The 22,256-nt window shown below is 37.0% G+C and overlaps 1 protein-coding gene and 1 pseudogene across 1 annotated transcript; both read left to right on the top strand.

The window, feature by feature from the left end:
* Positions 1–1,790: 1,790 nt before the first annotated feature.
* Positions 1,791–2,758, top strand: LOC121100802 (annotated as a pseudogene).
* Positions 2,759–18,107: 15,349 nt separating this feature from the next.
* LOC121100663 (60S ribosomal protein L21-like) lies at positions 18,108–18,951 on the top strand. The gene has a single exon (XM_040621939.1). It carries the CDS (start codon positions 18,295–18,297, stop codon positions 18,724–18,726), a length of 432 nt encoding a protein of 143 aa, XP_040477873.1. The 5' UTR covers positions 18,108–18,294; the 3' UTR covers positions 18,727–18,951.
* Positions 18,952–22,256: the final 3,305 nt, after the last annotated feature.

Genomic DNA, 22,256 nt, shown 5'->3' with positions numbered 1-22,256 from the left:
GCCCTCCTTAATACCCATCACCAGCCTATACCAATCCACCACCCCCTCCCCTCTGAAGCCCTCAGTTTGTTTCCCAGACTCCATAGTCTCTCATGGTTCATTCCCCCTTCTGTTTACCCCCCCTTCCTTCTTCCCTTTCTTCTCCTACTGATTTTCCTACTTCTTATGTTCCATAAATGAGTGAAACCATATGATAATTGTCTTTCTCTGCTTGACTTATTTCGCTTAGCATTATCTCCTCCAGTCCCATCCATGTGCTGCAGGAAACAACAAATGTTGGAAAGCATGTGGAGAAGGGGGATCCCTCTTACATTGTTGGTCGGAATGCAAGTTGGTACAGCCACTTTGGAAAACAGTGTGGAGGTCCCTTAAAAAGTTAAAAATTGAGCTACCCTATGACCCAGCCATTGCAATACTGGGTATTTACCCCAAAGATACAGATGTAGTGAAGAGAAAGGCCTTATGCACCCCAATGTTCATAGCAGCATTGTCCACAATAGCTTAATTGTGGAAGGAGCCGAGATGCCCTTCAACAGATGACTTGATGTGGTCCATATATATGTGGTCCATATATACAATGGAATATTACTCAGCCATCAAAAGGAACGATTTCACAACATTTGCTGCAACACGGACAGTTAGAGACTAGATAGACTAAGCTGGAAATACCTGGTAATAGAACAATGAGACACTTGAAAATGACATAATGAGTTTACTATATTTGATAATGACAATAGCTAGTGTGTGAGCAGGACAGAGCAGATGAGGTTGGGAGTGCAACCGGAGTGTTGGAAGAGAGATCACAAATGTGAGAGGCTGAGGCTATTGTGCTAATCCATTGGCATGGATCTACAATCACTAAGACATAATATGAGTTCAGTTAGGGAGCATGGTAGTAAGTAAGGAGCTAAGGAGGTGGGTGACTTGGGTAAGCAGATTATTTCCACCAGGACACTGATGGATATAGACTGATAGCAAGTGTTTCAAAGCTGGAGAGGTGGAAAATAATCTGGATGTGCTAGGGATCAAAGAGAATATTTTCCTGTACAAGCCTCATGATTTAGACGAGAGGGGAGACAAAGATCCCACTACCTGAGAGAATCTCAAGGGAAGCAGTGGCTTCAGAGTAGAATAAAGAAATGAAGCAAATTTTCACAACAGAAGTAAAGGATGCAATGAACTGACGCATGTGTTGAAATATATTCACTGTGTGATTTGTCGGGTCTTGGAGTTAGGGAAGCATGAGCAGTAGGGTCAGGAAAAGGCATTTGCAGAGCCTGATGATTGTTTGCGACTCTGGGGTTGGAGTCTTCTTCTGGTGAATGACAATAAAGATGATGTGTCATCTATAGTAGAAATATAATAACAAACATTAAAATATGTTAAAATTTTCAGTTTTTCATGACAAAAGATGGAAATGCATTCAAAATATAGAAATGACATTCAGGACATATACATAGAACATAAAATCTCTATAAATATGAAATGTTGTCCTTCAGGAAACTCAAGCTATTTTTGAGATTTACAGTAATATTTTTATAAATAAGCCATGTTTGTCTTGACCTTAATGTTCCTCTGAAGTGACTTTAACAATTCTTGACATTTACTTCTAGAGGTAATTCTTCCTTTCCTGAATATTTGTAGAGCATCTGCACAACTTGCTGCTGATGGTGATCATATCTCATGGAGTCTTCTGAAGGTTCTCTTATTTCCATCAAGCTTACAAATCATTGCAACTCCCTTTTTAGCTGTGGAGAAGTCCATCCATAGTATAAGAGCCACTGATTATAATGATTACAAATGAGACTATTTTAGGAGTGTTCATTCTCTCTCAAATTGGGATTGGTTTTATTGGAAACACATTGCTACTGGTGTTACTCATCAACACCCTCTTAGTCCAGCTACATACAAAGAAGCCTATAGATTTGATATTTATCCATTTGATTTTAGTGAATGTCATGACAATTCTTTTCAGTGGGATTCCAGAAGTAATGAATGCCTTTGGAATAAGAAATGTTCAGATGACATTGATTGTAGGGTAGTGATGTACCTGTACAGAGTCACCCGGGGTCTTTCCCTCTGCACCACGTCTTTCCTGAGTGTATTGTTCAGGCCATCAGTATCACTCCCAGCAACTCTAGGTGGGCATGGCTCAAACGCAAAATCTCCACATACATGTTTCCTGCCTTTTTTTCTTTCTGGATCATCAACATGCTGATCTACATCCGTGTCATCATAAGTGCATTGGCCCCTACAACACCACTGAACTTGACAAATTCTATTCTTTGACATACTGTATTGGGAATAAACATGATTACATCCAGTCAGTTGTCTTTTGAGGATGCATGGTCTTATGAGATTTCCTGTGTGTGTTCCTCATGGTCTGGACCAGCGTGTACATGGTAAAGTTCCTTTTCACACATCGCAGGACAGTCCAGCATCTCCACAGGACCAGCCTCAGCCCAAGACCCTCTCCTGAAACCAAGGCCACCCACACAATCCTGGCACTGGTGAGCTGCTTTATTTTCTTTTACTGGAGTAACAGCTGCCTTACCATTTATATAATGTATAGACATAATGTACAAAGATTGGAGAACATCACTATTTTTCTCTCCTGTTGTTATCCAGCAATCTGTCCTTTTGCGATGATCAAAAATGGTAACAGATGATCATTTCTGAACTGTGCTTTTGCACATATGAGACAATCCTCTCAGTCTTGAACACCCTCACACACTTTTATGACACAAGAAGCATTTGATTAGAAATTCCCACTCCACAATTTTAGTGAGTTAAATTCTGGAAAAGAATTAATAATTTATTACTTTGGACATTTCTTCAAATCATCCAGCTTAGTGAACACAGAAAATAAATGACCAGACACGTGGAATGAACATGCTTGGGACTGTTACACCTAGCCAGAGCACTCTTTGTCGTTACCTAAATTGATTGTGCAAAATTCCTACTTAATGATTATTTGGATACCCTTACTTTTAAGAATTCTTCCTTAATGTGACATATCTCTCAGTTAAATTCTGTTGCTACACTTGGTGGATTATTCTAGACAGAATTCATTAAGCAAAAATATTTAATATCCACACTGTTATATACTTTGCACCCAAACAATACTTGCATTTCCTATCTGCTTCTGATTATGTCTGGTTTAATCATGGAGAATGATGTAAGTGTAAATATAACCATACTCCCTTCACCCTGTGAATACTGATCACCATTCCTCAAAGCACAAAGGTATTCCTCATCCTTAAACACTTTTTAAAACCCACATGTTACCTTCTATTTGTACTGTTTTTTTTATAAAATTTTTTCATTATGTTATGTTAGTTCCATGATTCATTCTTGCGTATAACACCTAGTGCACCATGCAATACGTGCCCTCCTTAATACCCATCACCAGCCTATCCTGAAATCCCACCCTCCTCCCCCTAAAGCCCTCAGTTTGTTTCCCAGAGACCATAGTCTCTCATGGTTCATTCCCCCTTCTTTTTACTGCCCCCCTCCTTCTTCCTTTTCTTCTCCTACCAGTCTTCCCACTTCTTATGTTCCATAAGTGAGTGAAACCATATGATAATTGTCATTCTCTGCATGACTTATTTCAGTCAGCATTATCTCCTCCAGTCCCGTCCATGTTGCAGCAAATGTGAAATCGTTCTTTTTGATGGCTAATATTCCATTGTATATATGGACCATATCTTCTTAATCCACTCATCTGTTGCAGAGCATCTCAGCTCCTTCCACCATTTAGCTATTGTGGACAATGCTGCTATGAACATTGGGGTGCATATGGCCCTTCTCCTCACTATGTCTGTATCTTTGGGGTAAATACCCAGTAGTGCAATGGCTGGGTCATAGGGTAGCTCAATTTTTAACTTTTTAAGGGACCTCCACACTGTTTTCCAAAGTGGCTGTACCAACTTGCATTCCGACCAACAATGTAAGAGGGATCCCCGTTCTCCACATCCTCTCCAACATTTGTTGTTTCCTGCCCCTTTCATTTCTATTTTTGAAGTAGCTTCAGGAGAATAGGTACTAATTCTTCTTTAAATGTTTGATAGAATTCCCCTGCGAGGACATGTGGATTCTTGTTTTTGGGAGATTTTGATTACTGATTTAATTTTTTGCTGCTTATGGATCTATTCAGGTTTTCTATTTCTTTCTGTTTCAGTTTTGGTAGTTTATATATTCCTAGGAATGCATCCATTTCTTCTGGTTTGCCTACTTTTTTAGCATATAATTGCTCATAATATTCTCTTATATTTGTTTGTATTTCTTTGGTGTTGTTTGTGATCTCTTCTCTTTCATTCATGATTTTATTTGGATCCTTTCTCTTTTCTTTTTGAAAAGTCTGGCTAGGGGTTTAGTGATCTTATTAATTCTTTCCAAGAACCAGCTCCTGGTTTCATTCATCTGTTCTGTTCTTTTGATTTCTATTTCATCGATTTCTGCTCCAATCTTTATAATTTCACTTCTCCTGCAGGATTTAGGCTTTATTTGCTTTTCTTTTTCCAACTCTTTTAGGTATAAGGTTATGTTGTGTATTTGAGACTTTTCTTGTTTCTTGAGAAAGGCTTGTAATTGCTTCTCTATATACATCCCCTTGGGATGCCTGCATCCCAAAGTTTCTTAACTGTCATTTTTTCATTTTCACTTGTTTCCATGTATTTTAAAAATTCTTCTTTAATTTCTTGGTTGACCCATTTGTTCTTTAGTGGGAGGCTCTTTAATCTGCATGTATTTGTGGCCCTTCCAAATTTTCTTTTGTGATTAAGAGAATTTTAAAGCACTGTGGTCTGAAAGTATGCAGGGAATAATCCCAATCTTTTGGCACTGGTTGAGACCTGATTTGTGACTCAGTATGTGATGTATTCTGGAGATTTTTCCATTTGCACTTAAGAAGAATGTATATTCTGTTGCTTTAGGATGAAATGCTAATCTGTGAAGTCCATCTGGTCCAGTGTGTCATTCAAAGCCCTTGTTCCTTCTTTTTTTTTTTTTTAAGATTTTATTTATTTATTTGACAGAGAGCCAGCCAGTGAGAGAAGGAACACAGCAGGGGAGTGGGAGAGGAAGAAGCAGGCTCCCAGCAGAGGAGCCCGATGTGGGACTCGATCCCAGAACACTGGGATCACGCCCTGAGCCGAAGGCAGATGCTTAATGACTGTGCTACCCAGGTGCCCCTCAAAGCCCTTGTTCCTTGTTGGTCTTCTGCTTAGATGATCTGTCCATTTCTGAGAGCAGGTTGCTAAAGACCCCTACTTTTATTGCATTATTTTCAATGTGTTTCTTTAGTTTTATTTAATAGGTTTGTGTAATTGGCTGCTCCCAAGTTAGGGGCATAAATATTTACACTTGTTGGATCTTCTTGTTGGATAGACCCTTTTATAATGATATAGTGTCCTTCATCTCTTATTATAGTATTTGGTTTAAAATCTAGTTTGTGTGATATAAGGATGGCTACGCCAGTTTTCTTTTGATGTCCATTGGCATGATAAGTTGTTCTCTACTCCCTCATTTTCAATCTGAAGGCGACTTTGTGTCTAGCATGACTCTCTTGTAGCAGCATATGGATGGGTCTTGTTTGTTGTTGTTGTCGTTGTTGTTGTTGTTTTAATCTAACCTGATACTCTGTGTCTTTTGACTGGAGTTTTTAGTCCATTTACATTTAGAGTAATTATTGAAAGATATGAATTTAGTTCCATTGTATAACCTGTAAGGTCACTCTTTCTGTAGATTGTCTCTGTTTCTTTCTGGTCTTTGTTACTTTTGGGCTCTCTTTGCTCAAAGGATCTCCTTTAATATTTTTGCAGGGCTCATTTAATGATCACAGATTCCTTTAGTTTCTGGTTCTCCTGGAAGATCTTTATCTCTCCTTCCATTCTGACTAACAGTCTTGCTGGATAAAGTATTCTTGGCTGCATGTTTTTTCTCATTTATTACTTTGAATATATCATGCCAGTCCTTTGATCTGCCAGGTCTCTTTGGATAGGTGTGCTGCTAGCCTCATGGAAGTGGGTCATGCTGGGCTTCTGCCTTTTGCTGTGCGCCTGCTCAGAGAGCAGTCACCCGACCATACAGTGGTTCCCAGTTTTGGCAACACTGAGCAGAGAACCAGAGCCTAGCCTCACTGCTTTCAGCTGGCTTCCCTGCTCTGGTGCTTGGGAACTCTGCCACACTCATGCACCCCTGTTCTTTTTGTGACCCCAGGGATCCTGAGATCATGCTGTGCCACCTGGGATTCTGGCTGGCTTTGCCCCCTGAGCACCTTTAAGCCAGGGACATCCTCAACTGTAGCAGACTTCTAAAAGTTTGGGTTCTGTGCTCTGCTGCTTATAATACTTTCTGGTAGCCTCCTTAAGCAAGTTCCCTCCCCTCTGCCGTTTATTATCTAACATATATCACCTCAGATTCACATCTCTGCACCTCCTACCTTCCAAAAAGTGATCGCTTTTCTATTTCGAGAATTGCAGCAATTCTTTTCTCAGATCTCCCATCTGAGAAAGGTGTTCAGGTGTTCACAGGTGTTCAGAATGATTTGATCACTATCTAGCTGAAATCTAGGGACCAGAAAAAATTAGGGACCCCTACTCCTCTGCCTTCTTAACTCCTCTAATATTTCATTCTTTTTTACGGCTGAATAATTTTTCATATTCATGTATATACAGCACTTCTTCTTTATCCAGTCATCAACTGATGGACACTTGGGCTGTTTCTCTAATTTGCCCATGGTAGATAATGCTGCTATAAACATTAGGGTGCATATATCTCTTTAAATTAGTATTTTTATATTCTTTGAGTAAACACCTAGTAGTGTGATTGATGGACGGTAGGGTACTTCTATTTTTATCTTTTTGAGGAAACTCCATAGTATTTTCTAGAGTGACTGTAGCAATTCATATTCCTGCCAACAGCATGGGAGGGTTCCCTTTTCCCACCATGTCACCAACACTTGTTTTTTTCTTTTGTGTATGTGTGTGCACATTTTTTATTTTTGCTTAGCTTTTATTAAATTTCACTAGTTAACATACAATATGATATTAGTTTCAGATATACAATTTAGTGATTCAACACTTACATACAACACCTGGTGCTCATGATATCAAGTGCACTCCTTAATACCCATCACACACTCAATCCATCATCTCACCCACCTGCCTTCTGGTAACTATCAGCTTGTTCTCTATAGTTAAAAGTCTGTTTCTTGGTTTTCCTCTCTATTTTTCCCCTATGATCATTTGTTTCATTTCTTAAATTTAATATATGAGTGAGATCATATGGTATTTGTCTTTCTCTGAATGACTTATTTCACTTAGCATAATAAGCTCTAGCTCCATCTGCATCATTGCAAATGGGAACATTTCATTCTTTTTTATGACTGAATACTATTCCATTATGTATAAATGTGTGTGTGTGTATATATATATACCACATCAGTTGATGGATATTTGGGCTATTTCTAGAATTTGGCTATTGGTCTACAATTTTTATTTTTCTTTCTTCTTTCTTTCTTTCTTTCTTTCTTTCTCTTTCTTTCTTCTTTCTTCTTTCTTTCTTTCTTTCTTTCTTTCTTTCTTTCTTTCTTTTTTCTTTCTTTCTTTCTTTCTCCTTTGGTATTAGTGCAATGATAGCCTCAGAAAGAGGAAGTCCTCTCTTTTTCTCTATTTTACATGAGTTTGAGAATGAGTGGTTTCAGTTCTTTTTTAAATATTTGGTAAAATTCACCACTGAAGACATCTAGCCCTGACTCCTCTTTATTGGGATACATGTTTTGTTTTGTTTTGTTTTTACAAAATACACAATATTCTTTTGGGCTTTTGTCACTTTAAATACATCTGAATCATTCTGTGTTATACATCCTGTTTTTTTTTCTTTTTTTCACTCTGTTTTTAAAGGTGTAATTTACATTCAGTAAAATATGTAGATATAAGTGTACAGCTTTTATCTCCAAATGTATTATCACTTCATTCTAGGAAATATAAAAACTTCACTCTAACATCACTCCATTTCTTCTTCTATCTTTTGTACTTTTGGGTCCTGAAAATCATATCTTGATTTAAACCCAACAATGTGGTTTTATTATTATTGTTTTATACAGTTTCCTTTAATTATTTTAAAAAAGAGGAGAGAAAAATGTATTTAGACTATCTCTTAGTTTTACTTTTACAGTATTATTTACTGTTTTTTTCCCCTTATTTTCTTCATGTGTATTTGAGGGACTGCTTGGTGTCATTTCTATTCAATCTGCAACATTTACTTTACCATTTCTTGTAGGGTAAGTCCGCTAGCAACAATACCTACCAGTGTTTGCTTATTTGGAAATGTGTTCATTTTGCATTCAGTTTTTATTTAAGTATAGTTGACACACAATGCTACATTAGTTTCAGGTATACAATATAGTAATCCAACATCTCTATATGTTATGCTATACTCACCACAAGTGTAACTACCATCTGTCATCATGCAATGTTATGCAACATTATTGATTGTATTCCCTAGGTTGTACCTTTTATTCCAATGACTTCTTCATTCCGTAACTAGAAGCCTGTATCTCATGCTTACTTCTCCCATTTTGCCCATCTCCTGACAACACTTCCCTCTGGCAGCCACCAGTTTCTTAACAGTATTTATAAGTCTGATTCTACTTTTTATTGTTTACTTATTCGTTTGTTTTGTTTTTTAGATTCCACATATGAGTGAAATCATGTAGTATTTGTCTTTCTCAGTCTGATTTATTTTACTTAGCATAATACCCTCTAGGTCTATCCATGTTGTCACCAATGGCAAAATGTCATCCATTATTAGGACTGCATAATATTCTAATATATATGAAGAATAAGTTCTTTATCCATTCATCTATCCGTGGACACTCAAGTTGCTTTCATATTATGGCTATTGTAAATAATGGTGCAGTACACAGGGGTGAACATACCTCTTTGAGTTAGTGTTTTTGGGTGCATCTGGCTGGCTTAGGTGACTTTTGATCTTGGAGTGGTAAGTTTGAATTAGTGTTTTCATTTTCTCAAAATAAATATCCAGTAGTGGAATTGGATCAAATGGAATTTCTATTTTTAATTTTTTGAGGAAACTCCATACTGTTTTCCACAGTAGCTGCATCAATTCATATTCCCACCAACAGTGTACAAAGGTTTCTTTTTCTCCACATCCTTGGCAATACTTGTTATTTCCTGTCTTTTTTATTTTAGCCATTTGAACAGATGTATAGTGACATTTGATAGCAATTTTGATTTACATTTCCCTAATGATTAGTGATGTTGAGTATCTTTTCATGGGTACACTTGTATGTCTTTCTTTGGCAGAATGTCTATCCAGGTCCTCTGCCCATTTTTTAATCAGATTGTTTTTTAGGCAGTAAGTTGTATAAGTTCTTTATGTGTTTTGGATATTAACCCTTTATTGGATATTTCATTTGCAAATACTTCCTCCCATCCAGTAGGTTGCCTTTCTGTTTTGATATTGATTGCCTTCACTGTACAAAATCTGTTTATATTGATGTAAGCCCAATAGTTTATTCTTCACTTTTCTTTCTCTTGCCTGAAAAGACACATCCATAGGTATGTTGTTAAGGCCAATGTCTGCAGAAATGTGGTTTCACATCTGTTTTAGGCTTTAATCCATTATTTTTGTGTATGGTGTAAGAAAGTGCTCCAATTTATTCTTTTACATGTAGCCATCCAGTTTTTCAAGAAACATTTATTGGAAGGACTATCGTTTCCCCATCATATAATCTTGCATCCTGTATTGACCATATAGTTTGGGCTTATTTCTGGGCACTCTATCCTGTTCTATTCATCTACCTGCCTATTTTTCTGTTTTAATTACTACATCTTTGTAGTATATCTTAAAATACAGAATTGTGAACCCTCCAGCTTACTTCTTCTTCTGTGATATTTCTATGGCATTCAAGGTGTTTTGTGGTTTGGTCAAATTTTAGTATTATTTGTTTTAGTTCAGTGAAAAGTGCTGTTGGCATTTTGACATGCATTGCATTGAATCTATAGATTGCTTTGTGTAGTATGGACATTTTAACCATATTAATCCTTCTAATCTATTAGTACAGTATGTCTTTCCATTTGACTATGTCATGTTCAATTTCTTTCATTGATGAATTATACTTTTCAGAGTATAGATCTGCACTTTTGTTTGTCAAATTTTTATTACTAATTCAATATCATGACTAGCAATCAGTCTGTTTAAATTTTCTATTTCTTCCTAGTTCACTCTTGGAAAATTGTATGTTTTTAAAAATGTATCCATTGTTTCTAGGTTGTCTGGTCTGTTGGCATATAATATTCTCTTATAATCCTTCATGTTTCTGTGTGTCAGTTTTTTTCCTTCTTCATTTTTTATTTTATCAATTTGAGTCCTCTGTCTTTTTTGCATGGTGAGTCTGGCTTGAAGCTTATCCATTGTTTATATTTTCAAAGAATCAGCTCTTGGTTTTATTGAAATTTTTTCTTTCTTTCTTTCTTTCTTTCTTTCGTTTCTATTTCATTTATTTCTGCTCTGATCACTATTATTTGCTCTTTCTACTAGATTTGGACACTGTTCTTCTTTTTCTGCTTCCTTTAGGTGTAAGTTTAGATTGTTTGAGATTTTTCTTGTTTCTAGAGATAGGCCTTTATTGCTTTTTTTTTTATTTATTTACTCGACAGAGACAGAGATAGCCAGTGAGAGAGGGAACACAAGCAGGGGGAATGGGAGAGGAAGAAGCAGGCTCACAGTGGAGGAGCCTGATGTGGGGCTCGATCCCATAACGCCGGGATCACGCCCTGAGCCGAAGGCAGACGCCTAACCGCTGTGCCACCCAGGCGCCCCCTTTATTGCTTTAAACTTCCCTTTTAGGGGCGCCTGGGTGGCACAGCAGTTAAGCGTTTGCCTTCAGCTCAGGGAGTGATCTCAGTGTTCTGGGATCGAGCCCCACATCAGGCTCTTCTGCTATGAGCCTGCTTCTTCCTCTCCCACTCCCCTGCTGTGTTCCCTCTCTCACTGGCTGGCTCTCTGTCAAATAAATAAATAAAATCTTAAAAAAAAAAAGGAACGAGGGCTTTGAATGACACACTGGACCAGATGGACTTCACAGATTAGCATTTCATCCTAAAGCAACAGAATATACATTCTTCTTAAGTGCAAATGGAAAAATCTCCAGAATACATCACATACTGAGTCACAAATCAGGTCTCAACCAGTGCCAAAAGATTGGGATTATTCCCTGCATACTTTCAGACCACAGTGCTTTAAAATTCTCTTAATCACAAAAGAAAATTTGGAAGGGCCACAAATACATGCAGATTAAAGAGCCTCCCACTAAAGAACAAATGGGTCAACCAAGAAATTAAGAATTTTTAAAATACATGGAAACAAATGAAAATGAAAAAATGACAGTTAAGAAACTTTGGGATGCAGGCGTCCCAAGGGGATGTATACAGAGAAGCAATTACAAGCCTTTCTCAAGAAACAAGAAAAGTCTCAAATACACAACATAACCTTATACCTAAAGGAGTTGGAAAAAGAAAAGCAAATAAAGCCTAAATCCTGCAGGAGAAGTGAAATTATAAAGATTGGAGCAGAAATCGATGAAATAGAAATCAAAAGAACAGAACAGATTAATGAAACCAGGAGCCGGTTCTTGGAAAGAATTAATAAGATCACTAAACCCCTAGCCAGACTTTTCAAAAAGAAAAGAGAAAGGATCCAAATAAAATCATGAATGAAAGAGAAGAGATCACAAACAACACCAAAGAAATACAAACAAATATAAGAGAATATTATGAGCAATTATATGCTAAAAAAGTAGGCAAACCAGAAGAAATGGATGCATTCCTAGGAATATATAAACTACCAAAACTGAAACAGAAAGAAATAGAAAACCTGAATAGATCCATAAGCAGCAAAAAATTAAATCAGTAATCAAAATCTCCCAAAAACAAGAATCCACATGTCCTCGCAGGGGAATTCTATCAAACATTTAAAGAAGAATTAGTACCTATTCTCCTGAAGCTACTTCAAAAATAGAAATGAAAGGAAAACCCAAACACATTCTATGAAGCCAGCATTACCTTGATCCCAAAACCAAAGATGCCACCAAAATGGATAATTACAGACTAATATCCTTGATGAACATGAATGCAAAAATTCTCAGCAAGATAGTAGCTAATAGGATCCAACAGTACATTAAAGGGATAATTCACCACACCCAAGTGGGATTTATTTCCTGGGATGTAAGTTTGATTCAACATCTGCAAATCAATCAGTGTGATATACCACATTAATAAAAGAAAGGGCAAGAACAATATGACCCTCTCAATAGATGCAGTAAAAGCATTTGACAATATACAGCATCTTTTCTGGATTAAATCTCTCTGCAGTGTAGGGACATAACTCAATATCAAAAGCCATACACAAAAAACCCAAAGCGAATATCATCATCAATGGTGAAAACCTGAGAGATTTTCCCCCAAGGTTAGGAACACAACAAGGATGTCCACTGTCACCACTGTTGTTCAAAACTGTACTGGAAGTCCTATCCTCAGCAATCAGACAACAAAAGAAATAAAAGTCACCCAAATCAGCAAAGAAGAAATCAAACTTTTGCTCTTCCCAGATGACATGATATTCTATGTGGAAAACCCAAAAGATTCCACCTCAAAATTGCTAGAACTCATATAGGAATTCAGCAAAGTGGTAGCATATAAAATCAATGCTCAGAAACCAGTTGCATTTCTACATACTAACAATGAGCCAGAAAAACAGAAATCAAAGAATGGATCCCATTTACAATTGTACCAAAATACATAGATACCTAGGAATAAACCTAACCAAAGAGGTAAAAGATCTGTACTCTGAAAATTGTAGGATACTTATGAAAGAAATTGAGAAAGACACAAAGAGATGGAAAAACATTCCATGCCCACAGATCAGAAAAACAAATATCGTTAAAATGTCTATGCTACCCAGTCAACCTACACATTCAATGCAATCCGTATCAAAATACAATCAATATTATTCACAGAGCTGGAAAAAAAATCCTAAAATTTGTATGGAACAAAAAAGACCCCGAATAGCTGAAGGAATGTTGAAAAAGAAAATCAAAGCTGGTGGCATCACAATGCCAGACTTCAAGCTATATTATAAAGCTGTAATCATCAACACAGTAGGGTACTCGCACAAAAACAGACACATTGATCAATGGAACAGAACAGAGAACCCAGAAATGGACCCTCAACTCTATCGTCAATGAAACTTCAAAAAATCAGGAAAAAATATCCAATGGAAAAAGACAGTCTCTTCGACAAATGATGGGAAAATTGGACAGCCACACGCAGAAAAATGAAACTATACCACTTTCTTACAACACATACAAAAATAAATTAAAAATGGATGAAAGACCTAAATGTGACACAGGAATCCATCACAATCCTAGAGGAGAACACAGGCAACAACCTCTTTGACCTCAGCTGCAGCAACTTCTTGTAAGAAACGTCTCCAAAGGCAAGGGAAACAAAAGCAAAAATAAACTATTGGCACTTCATCAGGATCAAAAACTTTTGCACAGCAAAGGAAACAGTTGACAAAACTAAAAGACAACCTACAGAATGGGAGAAAATATTTGCAAATGTCTCATCAGACGAAGGGCTAATATCCAAAATCGTTAAAGAACTTATCAAATTCAACACCCAAAAAACAAATAATCCAGTCAACAAATGGGCAGAAGACATGAACACTTCCCCAAAGAAGACATACAAATGGCTAACAGACAAATGAAAAAATGTTCAACATCACTTACCATCAGGGGAATACAAATCAAAACCACAATGAGATACCACCTTACACAAGTTAGAAAGGCAAAAATTAACAAAACAGGGAACAACAAATATTGGCAAGGATGTAGAGAAAGGGGAACCCTCTTACACTGTTGGTGGGAAAACAGTATCAAGTTTCCTTAAGATGTTAAAAAATAGAGCTACCCTATGACCCAGCAATTGCACTAAATGGTATTTACCCCAAAGATACAGATGTAGTGAAAAGAAGGGGCACATGCACCCCAATGTTCATAATAACAATATCCACAATTTCCAAAATATGGAAAGAGGCCAGATATCCATAGTCAAATGAATGGATAAAGAAGAGGTGGTGTATATATATACAATGGAATATTACTCAGGCATCAAAAAGAATGAAATCTTGCCATTTGCAATGATATGGATGAAACTAGAGGGTATTGTGCTAAGCAAAATAAGTCAGTCTGAGAGACAAATAGCATATGATTTCACTCATATGTGGAATTTAAGAAACAAAACAGATGAACATGGGGAAGGGAAGGAAAAATAAAATAAGACAAAATCAGAGAGGGTGACAAACCATAAGAGACTGTTAACACTAGGAAACAAACTGAGAGTTCCTGGAGGGGAGGTGGGTGGGGGGATGGAGTAACTGGGTGATGGGCATTAAGGAGGGCAGTTGATGTCAGGAGCACTGGGTTTTACATGCAACTGATGAATCACTAAATTCTACCTCTGAAACTAATAATACAATATTTGTTAATTAGATTGATTTTAAATTTAAAAAAATAATGAAATCTTGCCATTTGCAATGACATGGATGGAGCTAGACAGCACTGTGCTAAGAAAAATAAGTCGGTCAGAGAAAAACAAATACCATATGATTTCACTTAAATGTGGTATTTAAGAAACAAAGATCATGGGAGAAAAAGAGAGAGAAAGGCACAGAAGGAACAGACTCTTTATTACAGAGAACAAACTAATGGTTAGCAAGGGGAGGTGGGTGCGAGTATGTGTTAAATAGAGGATGGTGATTAAGGGGGGCACTTGTTCTGATGAGCACCAAGTGTTGTATGTAAGTCTTGAATCACTATATTTTATACCTAAAACTGAAGAAAGAAGAAAGAAAGAAAGAAAGAAAGAAAGAAAGAAAGAAAACAAAAGAAAATGAAAAAAGTGATCCAAAACCTTTGAGATGCAACAAAAGTGGTTCTAACAGGGAAGTTTATAGCAATACAGGCCTATCTCAAGAAGCATGAAAAATCTCAAACAACTTAACCATACATCTAAAGGAGCTAGATCTAAAGAACATACATCTAAAGAACAACAAACAAAACCTAAAACCAAAAGGAGGAAGGACATAATAAAGGTTAGACCAGAAATAAATGATGTGCAGCTAAAAAGAGAAAAAATAATTGAACAGATCAATGAAACCAGAAACCACTTCTTTGAAAAAAATCAATAAAATTGAGAAGTCTCTACCAGACTTATCAAGAAAAAAAGAGAAATTTCTCAAATAAATAAAATAACAAATGAGAGAGGAGAAGTTACAACCAAACCACAGAAATTCAAACAATTGTAAGAGAATATTATGAAAACTATATGCTAACAACTTGGACAAACTAGAAGAAATGTATAAATTCCTAGAAACATATAAACTACGAAAACTGAATCAGGAAGAAATAGAAAACTTGAACAGACCATTAACCAGAAAAGAAATTGAATCAGTAATCAAAAAACTCTCAACAAATGAAAGTCCAGGACCAGATGGCTTCACAGGCAAATTCTACCAAACACTTAAAGAAGAGTTAATACCTATTTTCTCAAACTATTCCAAAAAATAGAAAAGGAAGGAAAATTTCCAAATTCATTCTATGAAGTCAGAATTACCTTGATACCAAAACCAGATAAAGACTCTACTAAAAAAGAGAACTATAGGCCAATATCATTGATGAATCTGTATGTAAAAATTCTCAAAAAATACTAGCAAACCGAATCCAACAGTACATTAAAAGAATCATTCACCACAATCAAGGGGGATTTATTCCTGGGTTTGAATGGTATTCAGTATTTGCAAATCAATCAACATGACACATCACATCAGTAAGAGAAAGGATGAGAACCATATGATCCTTTCAATAGATACATTTGACAAAGTACAACATCCATTCATGATAAAAACCCTCAACAAAGTAGATTTAGAGGGAACATACCTCAACATAATAAAGGCCATCTATGAAAAGCCCATAGTTAACATCATCCTCAATTGGGAAAAACTGAGAGTTTTTCCTCTATGGTCACAAACAAGACAAGGATGTCCACTCTCATCATTGTCATTTAACATAGTACAGGAAGTCCCAGCCACAGCAGTAGGACAACAAAAAGAAATAAAAAGCATCCAAACTGCAAGGGAGAGATCAAACTTTCACTATTTGCAAATGACATGATACTCTATATAGAAAACCTGAAAGACTCCACCAAAAAACTGCTAGAACTGATAAATGATTTCAGTAAATTTACCTGATACAAAACAACATACAGAAATCTGTTGCATTTCTATACACAAAATCAGGGAATCAATCCCATTTACAATTGCACCAAAAACAGTAAGATACCTAGGAATAAACCTAACGAAAGAGGTAAGATCTATTCTCTGAAAACTATAAAACACTGATGAAAGAAATTGAAGATGACACAAAGGAATGGAAAAGCATTCCATGGTCGTGCACTGAAAGAATAAACACTGTTAAAATATCTATACCACACAAAGCAATCTACACATTTAGGGCAATCCCTATCAAAACACCAACAGCATTTTTCACAGAGCTAGAACAATCCTAAAATTTGTATGGAACCACAAAAGACCCTGAATAGCCAAAACAATCTTGAAAAAGAAAAGCAAAACTGAAGGCATCACAATTCTAGACTTCAAGTTATATTATAAATCTGTAGTGATCAAAACAGTATTGTACTGTTACAAAACTAGACACATAGATCAATAGAACAAAACAGAAAACCCAGAAATGAACCCACAACTATATGGGCAATTAATCTTCAACAAAGCAAGAAAGAATATCCAATGGGAAAAAGACAGTCTCTTCAACAAATGGTATTGGGAAAACTGGACAGCAACACACAAAAGAATGAAACTGGATCACTTTCTGACACCGTACACAAAAATAAATTCAAAACCTACATAAGTGATCTGAAACCATAAAAATCCTAGATGAGAACACAGGTAGTAACCTCTTTGACGTTGTCAATAAACAGAAGCAAAAATAAACTATTGGGAATACATAAAAATAAAAAGCTCCTGAACAGTGAAGGAAACAACCAACAAAACTAAAAGACAACTTATGGAATGGGAGAAGATACTTGCAAATGACCTATCTGAAAAAGGGTTAGTATCCAAAATATATAAAGAACTTATAAAACTCACCCCCCCCAAAATGAATAATCCAATTTAAAAATGGGCAAAAGATATGAACAAACATTTCTCCAAAGAAGATGTACAGATGGCCAACAGACACATGGAAAAGAGGCTCGTCATCACGAATCATCAGGGAAATGCAAATCAAAACTACAGTGAGATATCACCTCACACCTGTCAGAATGGCTAAAATCAACAATACAAGAAACAACAGGTATTGGCAAGCATGTGGAAAGGGGAACCCTCTGCTGTTGGTGTGAATGCAAACTGGTGTAGCCATTCTGGAAAACGGTATGGAGGTTCCTCAAAAAGTTAAAAATAGAAATGCCCTACTATCCAGCAATTGCACTACTAGGTATTTACCCAAAGAATACAAGAACACTAACTCAAAGAGATACATGCATCCTTATGTTTATAGCAGCATTATTTACAATAACCAAGAGACAGAAAGCAGACCAAGTGTCCATGGACTGATGAATGGATAAAGATGCAGTATATATACACACACACACAATGGAACATTACTTAGCCATAAAAACGACTGAAATCTTTCCATTTGTAATGAATGGAAATGAATGAGCTAGAGAGTATAAGGGTAACCGAAGTCAGTCAGAGGAAAGCAAATACCATATGATTTCACTCATAAGTGGAATTGAAGAACAAAACAAAGGAGCAAAGGGGAAAAAATAAGAAAGGGAGAGAGAAAGACAAATCAAGAACCAGACTCTTAACCATGGAGAACAATCCGATGGTTATCAGAGGGGAGATGGTTGGGGGATAGGTGAAATAGGAGATGGGGATTAAGGTGTGCACTTGTGATGAGCACTGGGTGATATATGGAAGTGTTAAATCACTATATTGAACACCTGAAACTAATATTACACTTTATGTTAACTGGAATTCAAATGAAAACTTTTAAAAAAAAGACAACTACATAAAGCATTAATTATTAGAGTGTCGTAATAGGAATACACTAAAGACAAAAAAATTTTGTTTTGAATGAAGTGTTACTGCCTTTTGGTCTGAACTGCCATCTTCTAGTAATTTGCCAAAATGACCAACACAAAGGGAAAGAGAAGAGGCACCCTCTGTATGTTCTCTAGGCCTTTTAGAAAACATGGAATTGTTCCTTTGGCCACATACATGCCAATCTACAAGAAAGGTGATGTAGACATCAAGGGAATGGGCACTGTTCAAGAAGTGCTTCATAAATGTTACCATGGCAAAACTGGAAGAGTCTACAGTGTCACCCAGCATGCTGTTGGCCTTGTATACAGACAAGTGAAGGACGAGATACTTGATAAGAGAATTAATGTACATATTGAGCATATTAAGCCCTCAAAGAGCCAAGATAACTTCCTGAAGTGTGTGAAGGAAAATGATCAGAAAAAGAAGGAAGCCCAAAAGATAGGTACTTGGATTCAACTGAACCTCCAGCCTACTCCACCCAGAGAAGCACACTTTGTAAGCACCAAAGGAGCCTGAGCTGCTGGAATCCATTCCCTATGAATTCATGGTACAATAAGTATAAGAAAAAGAAAAGACATCAAGACTGTAAAAAAAAAAAAAAAAGAAAGAAAAGAAAAGTATTATCATTTAACAGATTAAGAAAATGAAGCATATGGAGGGGAGAAGGATAGGGGATGGGATAACTGGGTGATGGGCATTAAGGAGAACACTTGATGTAACAAGCACTGGGTATTGTATGCAACTAATGAATCAATAAATTCTACCTCTGAAACTATTAATACAGTATATGTTAGTTAAATTGAATTTAAATTTAAAAAAATTTTTTTAAAGAAAGAAGATGAAGCATAGAGGTCTTTACCTTTCCTTAAAGGAATCTGCAGTTAGTTACTGACCAGGGTGACTCTGCACTAGACAAAGAAAAATATGCAGATTTGAAGGGCCAGTGTGGAAACTTATAGAAGTCATGTGATAAATAGAGTTTGGGCCAAATCCATGTCACAGTGGGTCTAGTGTATCCACAGATTAATTCTTTGGTTATTTCTCCTGGTCTTAAATACATAGTTGGAGGAAATAATCTTTCACATAACCGTACGTTGGTTCTTACAGAATGGGAGCTACTATGGTAAGAAGGACTAAGTTGAAGTCCCTGAAAGTATTTTTCCATAGCAAAATCATAATTAAAAACCAATATTGCAACTGTGAGAAAAAAATTGCAGGGATTAAAGCCATCATCAAATATGCGAGAATGATCGTCACTACCCTGTTTCTATTTAACTTGTTTGTTTATCTAATGTCAAGGCCACCATACTTGTGGAACAAGTAGGGATTACCATAAAGTTAATTAGGAAGTTCCAAAAATTGTAGCATCTGCGGAAGATTTTGTATCTTTGCTTTAGCAAATCAACATAGTCCCTTCCCTGGAAAATGAGATTTTTCTTCATGTAAACCAGCAAGAATTATCACAAACAGTACAATATCACTTGACATGTACACCAGTATATCTGTGCTGTCTTTCCTCAGAGCTATCTCAACTGTTCTGCATTCTGTTATAATACAGTCTATAGGAATGTGGATCGTATAGAAATCTCACAATATGTCGTGCTGGTCCACTAAATTAATGATCTCAGGCCAGGTGGAACTGATGTGCACAAAATTGTGAGTATGTTATGCCTTCATAAAATATTTGCATGACAACAGGGGGAGATAAGACCCATGAAATTTCAAGGAACTATCATATCAAGAAGTGCAACACTCATTCATATAGAGCATGTAAAGATATCCCCTAAATCTCCTCTAAAGTGAAAAAAACCTACTTCATCTTAAACAGTTACCTGTAAGAAAGAGGCACAGTAATTGCTGAGTCACTTTGGATTTGGAATGCAAGATATACCACGTTCGGTTATGTTGCTCCAACTTTTTCCACCATTAGTCCGTATGATGTCCCAAGGCTTTACAGCATATCTAGGCTGCAGTAAAAACCACTCTTCCGCTTGGGTTTTAAGAACCATCAGATCCGATTCCAATGTTTCATGAGTCAGGGCAAAATAGGGATTCTGGACAGACCTTCTGAAAAAACCCAATGGGTATATAACACAAAAAGTCTTAGGGTTTCAGTGCAAAGTCACATCCTCTTCTGCCTATATTTTCAAGAAACAATTCCCAGATTGTTAATGGGCCCTGGGGATGTTAATGGGCATATACGGAGAAACCTTTCAGAATGGGCACAGGAGTTGAGAATATTTGTGAGCATGTGAATGTCTGTCAGCCTCTTTCCTCAGCCACTCCAAGAGTTACTCAGTGGACCTGTGTATAAATTGGCAGTGGGGCTGGGAATGGAGGCTATGCATTGGCTCAGTGGTATGGATTTTTCCTTACCACACTGATCAGCCTACCACTAGAACTGAGTGCCTTAATTGCCAAGACTAAAGGTTCACGTGGAGCGACAACTATCTGTCATTCTGAATCCTCAAGCAATCTCTCTGAGGGCAGGTTTATGACATTGGTCCCCTTCCAACATAAAAATTGTCATAATTATAACAGGACATATTCTACATATGGATTTGCCTTCCCTCTCTGCTATGCTTCTGCATCATTATCTGTGGACTTTAGGAATGCCTCATTCATCATCATGGTATTCCACATAGCACCCTCCCAAACTCATTTCAGCATAATAAAATGTGACAATGGCTCAGCGTCCATAAAAGGTATTGTTCTTTCCATGCAACACAGTACCTAGAAGTAGGTAGCCTTGGTAGATTTGGATGACCTACTGAAAAATATTATCTCATCAGCTTGGATATAACATCCTTATGGGTATTATATATCATGTATTATATGCTTTGTATATCTGGTGTACTTTTTTCCCAAATACAGAATACATAGGCTCAGGAACCAAGGAGCAGAAATGAATGTGAACACTCTCACCACCTAATATCTCACTTCAGCTTTTCTTTCCTCTTCTGCTCTTGAGGTCTTAGTTCCCTTTTAAAAGATAAATGTGTTCACCAGAAGGCACATCAATGGTTATGACTTCACCTGGTATTGTGGGACCTCATGCCATGATGCCATTGAACTGAGAATTAGTTAAGAAAATTAATTTCTTATGTGGGGCAAATAATCCCAATTATCAAGGGGAATAAGCTGGTTGCTACACAATGAGGAGAAGCAACACTATGTTTGGAACCCATGGAATTCTCTCGGTGAGTCTTAGTACTGCCATGTTTGATAGTTAGCATCATTCAAAAACTATGACAGCCCAACAAAGGCTTCATAACCTCTAGAAACAAAAGTCTGGTACAACTTACCAGGTAGTGGTTGAAAGCAAAGTAACATGAACTGGGTCATAAAATAATGTGATTGAAACCAATACCAGCAGTGGCCTCATGACCCATTACATCAATGAAGACTGTGGCTGTAATGGATATTTTTATGTATATATTAACCAATTATTTTCTTTTTTTTTTTTTAAAGATTTTATTTATTCATTCGACAGAGAGAGAGAGACAGCCAGCGAGAGAGGGAACACAAGCAGGGGGAGTGGGAGAGGAAGAAGCAGGCTCATAGGGGAAGAGCCTGATGTGGGGCTCGATCCCATAATGCCGGGATCACGCCCTGAGCTGAAGGCAGACGCTTAACCGCTGTGCCACCCAGGCACCCCTAACCAATTATTTTCTATTTCATTTGTAGACCATCAGACCCTGAGAAGTTACTCAGACTAGATGAAAAGGACAGTGTATTACCTGAAGTAATGGACTTGAGATGGGCACATAATGACTTGAGATGGACACATAACTGACAGGAGAGTGGGCCTCTTGCTGGAAAGAGGTAGGGAGTTGCCTATCCTAAGCTGAAGGCCTGAATTTCCTATGAGAGAGAAATACTCACAGAATGTGAGAATGTATGCAGACTGAACTAAGGATTAATTGTGCCAACCCCAAGCCTATTGGTCTCCAGATACATTTATTGCCCTTCCCTGATCTAGCCAGTTTGTGGTGGGGTAGAGCTGGTGCGATGAGGTGCTAATGACCCTGTAGGCTGCATTTTCT

This window comes from Ursus maritimus, unplaced genomic scaffold (genome assembly GCF_017311325.1).
Source record: "Ursus maritimus isolate PB19 unplaced genomic scaffold, ASM1731132v1 scaffold_5, whole genome shotgun sequence".
NCBI lineage: Eukaryota > Metazoa > Chordata > Mammalia > Carnivora > Ursidae > Ursus > Ursus maritimus.
The sequence above is the reverse complement of the archived record's forward strand: the minus strand, read 5'-3'. Positions and strand labels throughout refer to the sequence as shown.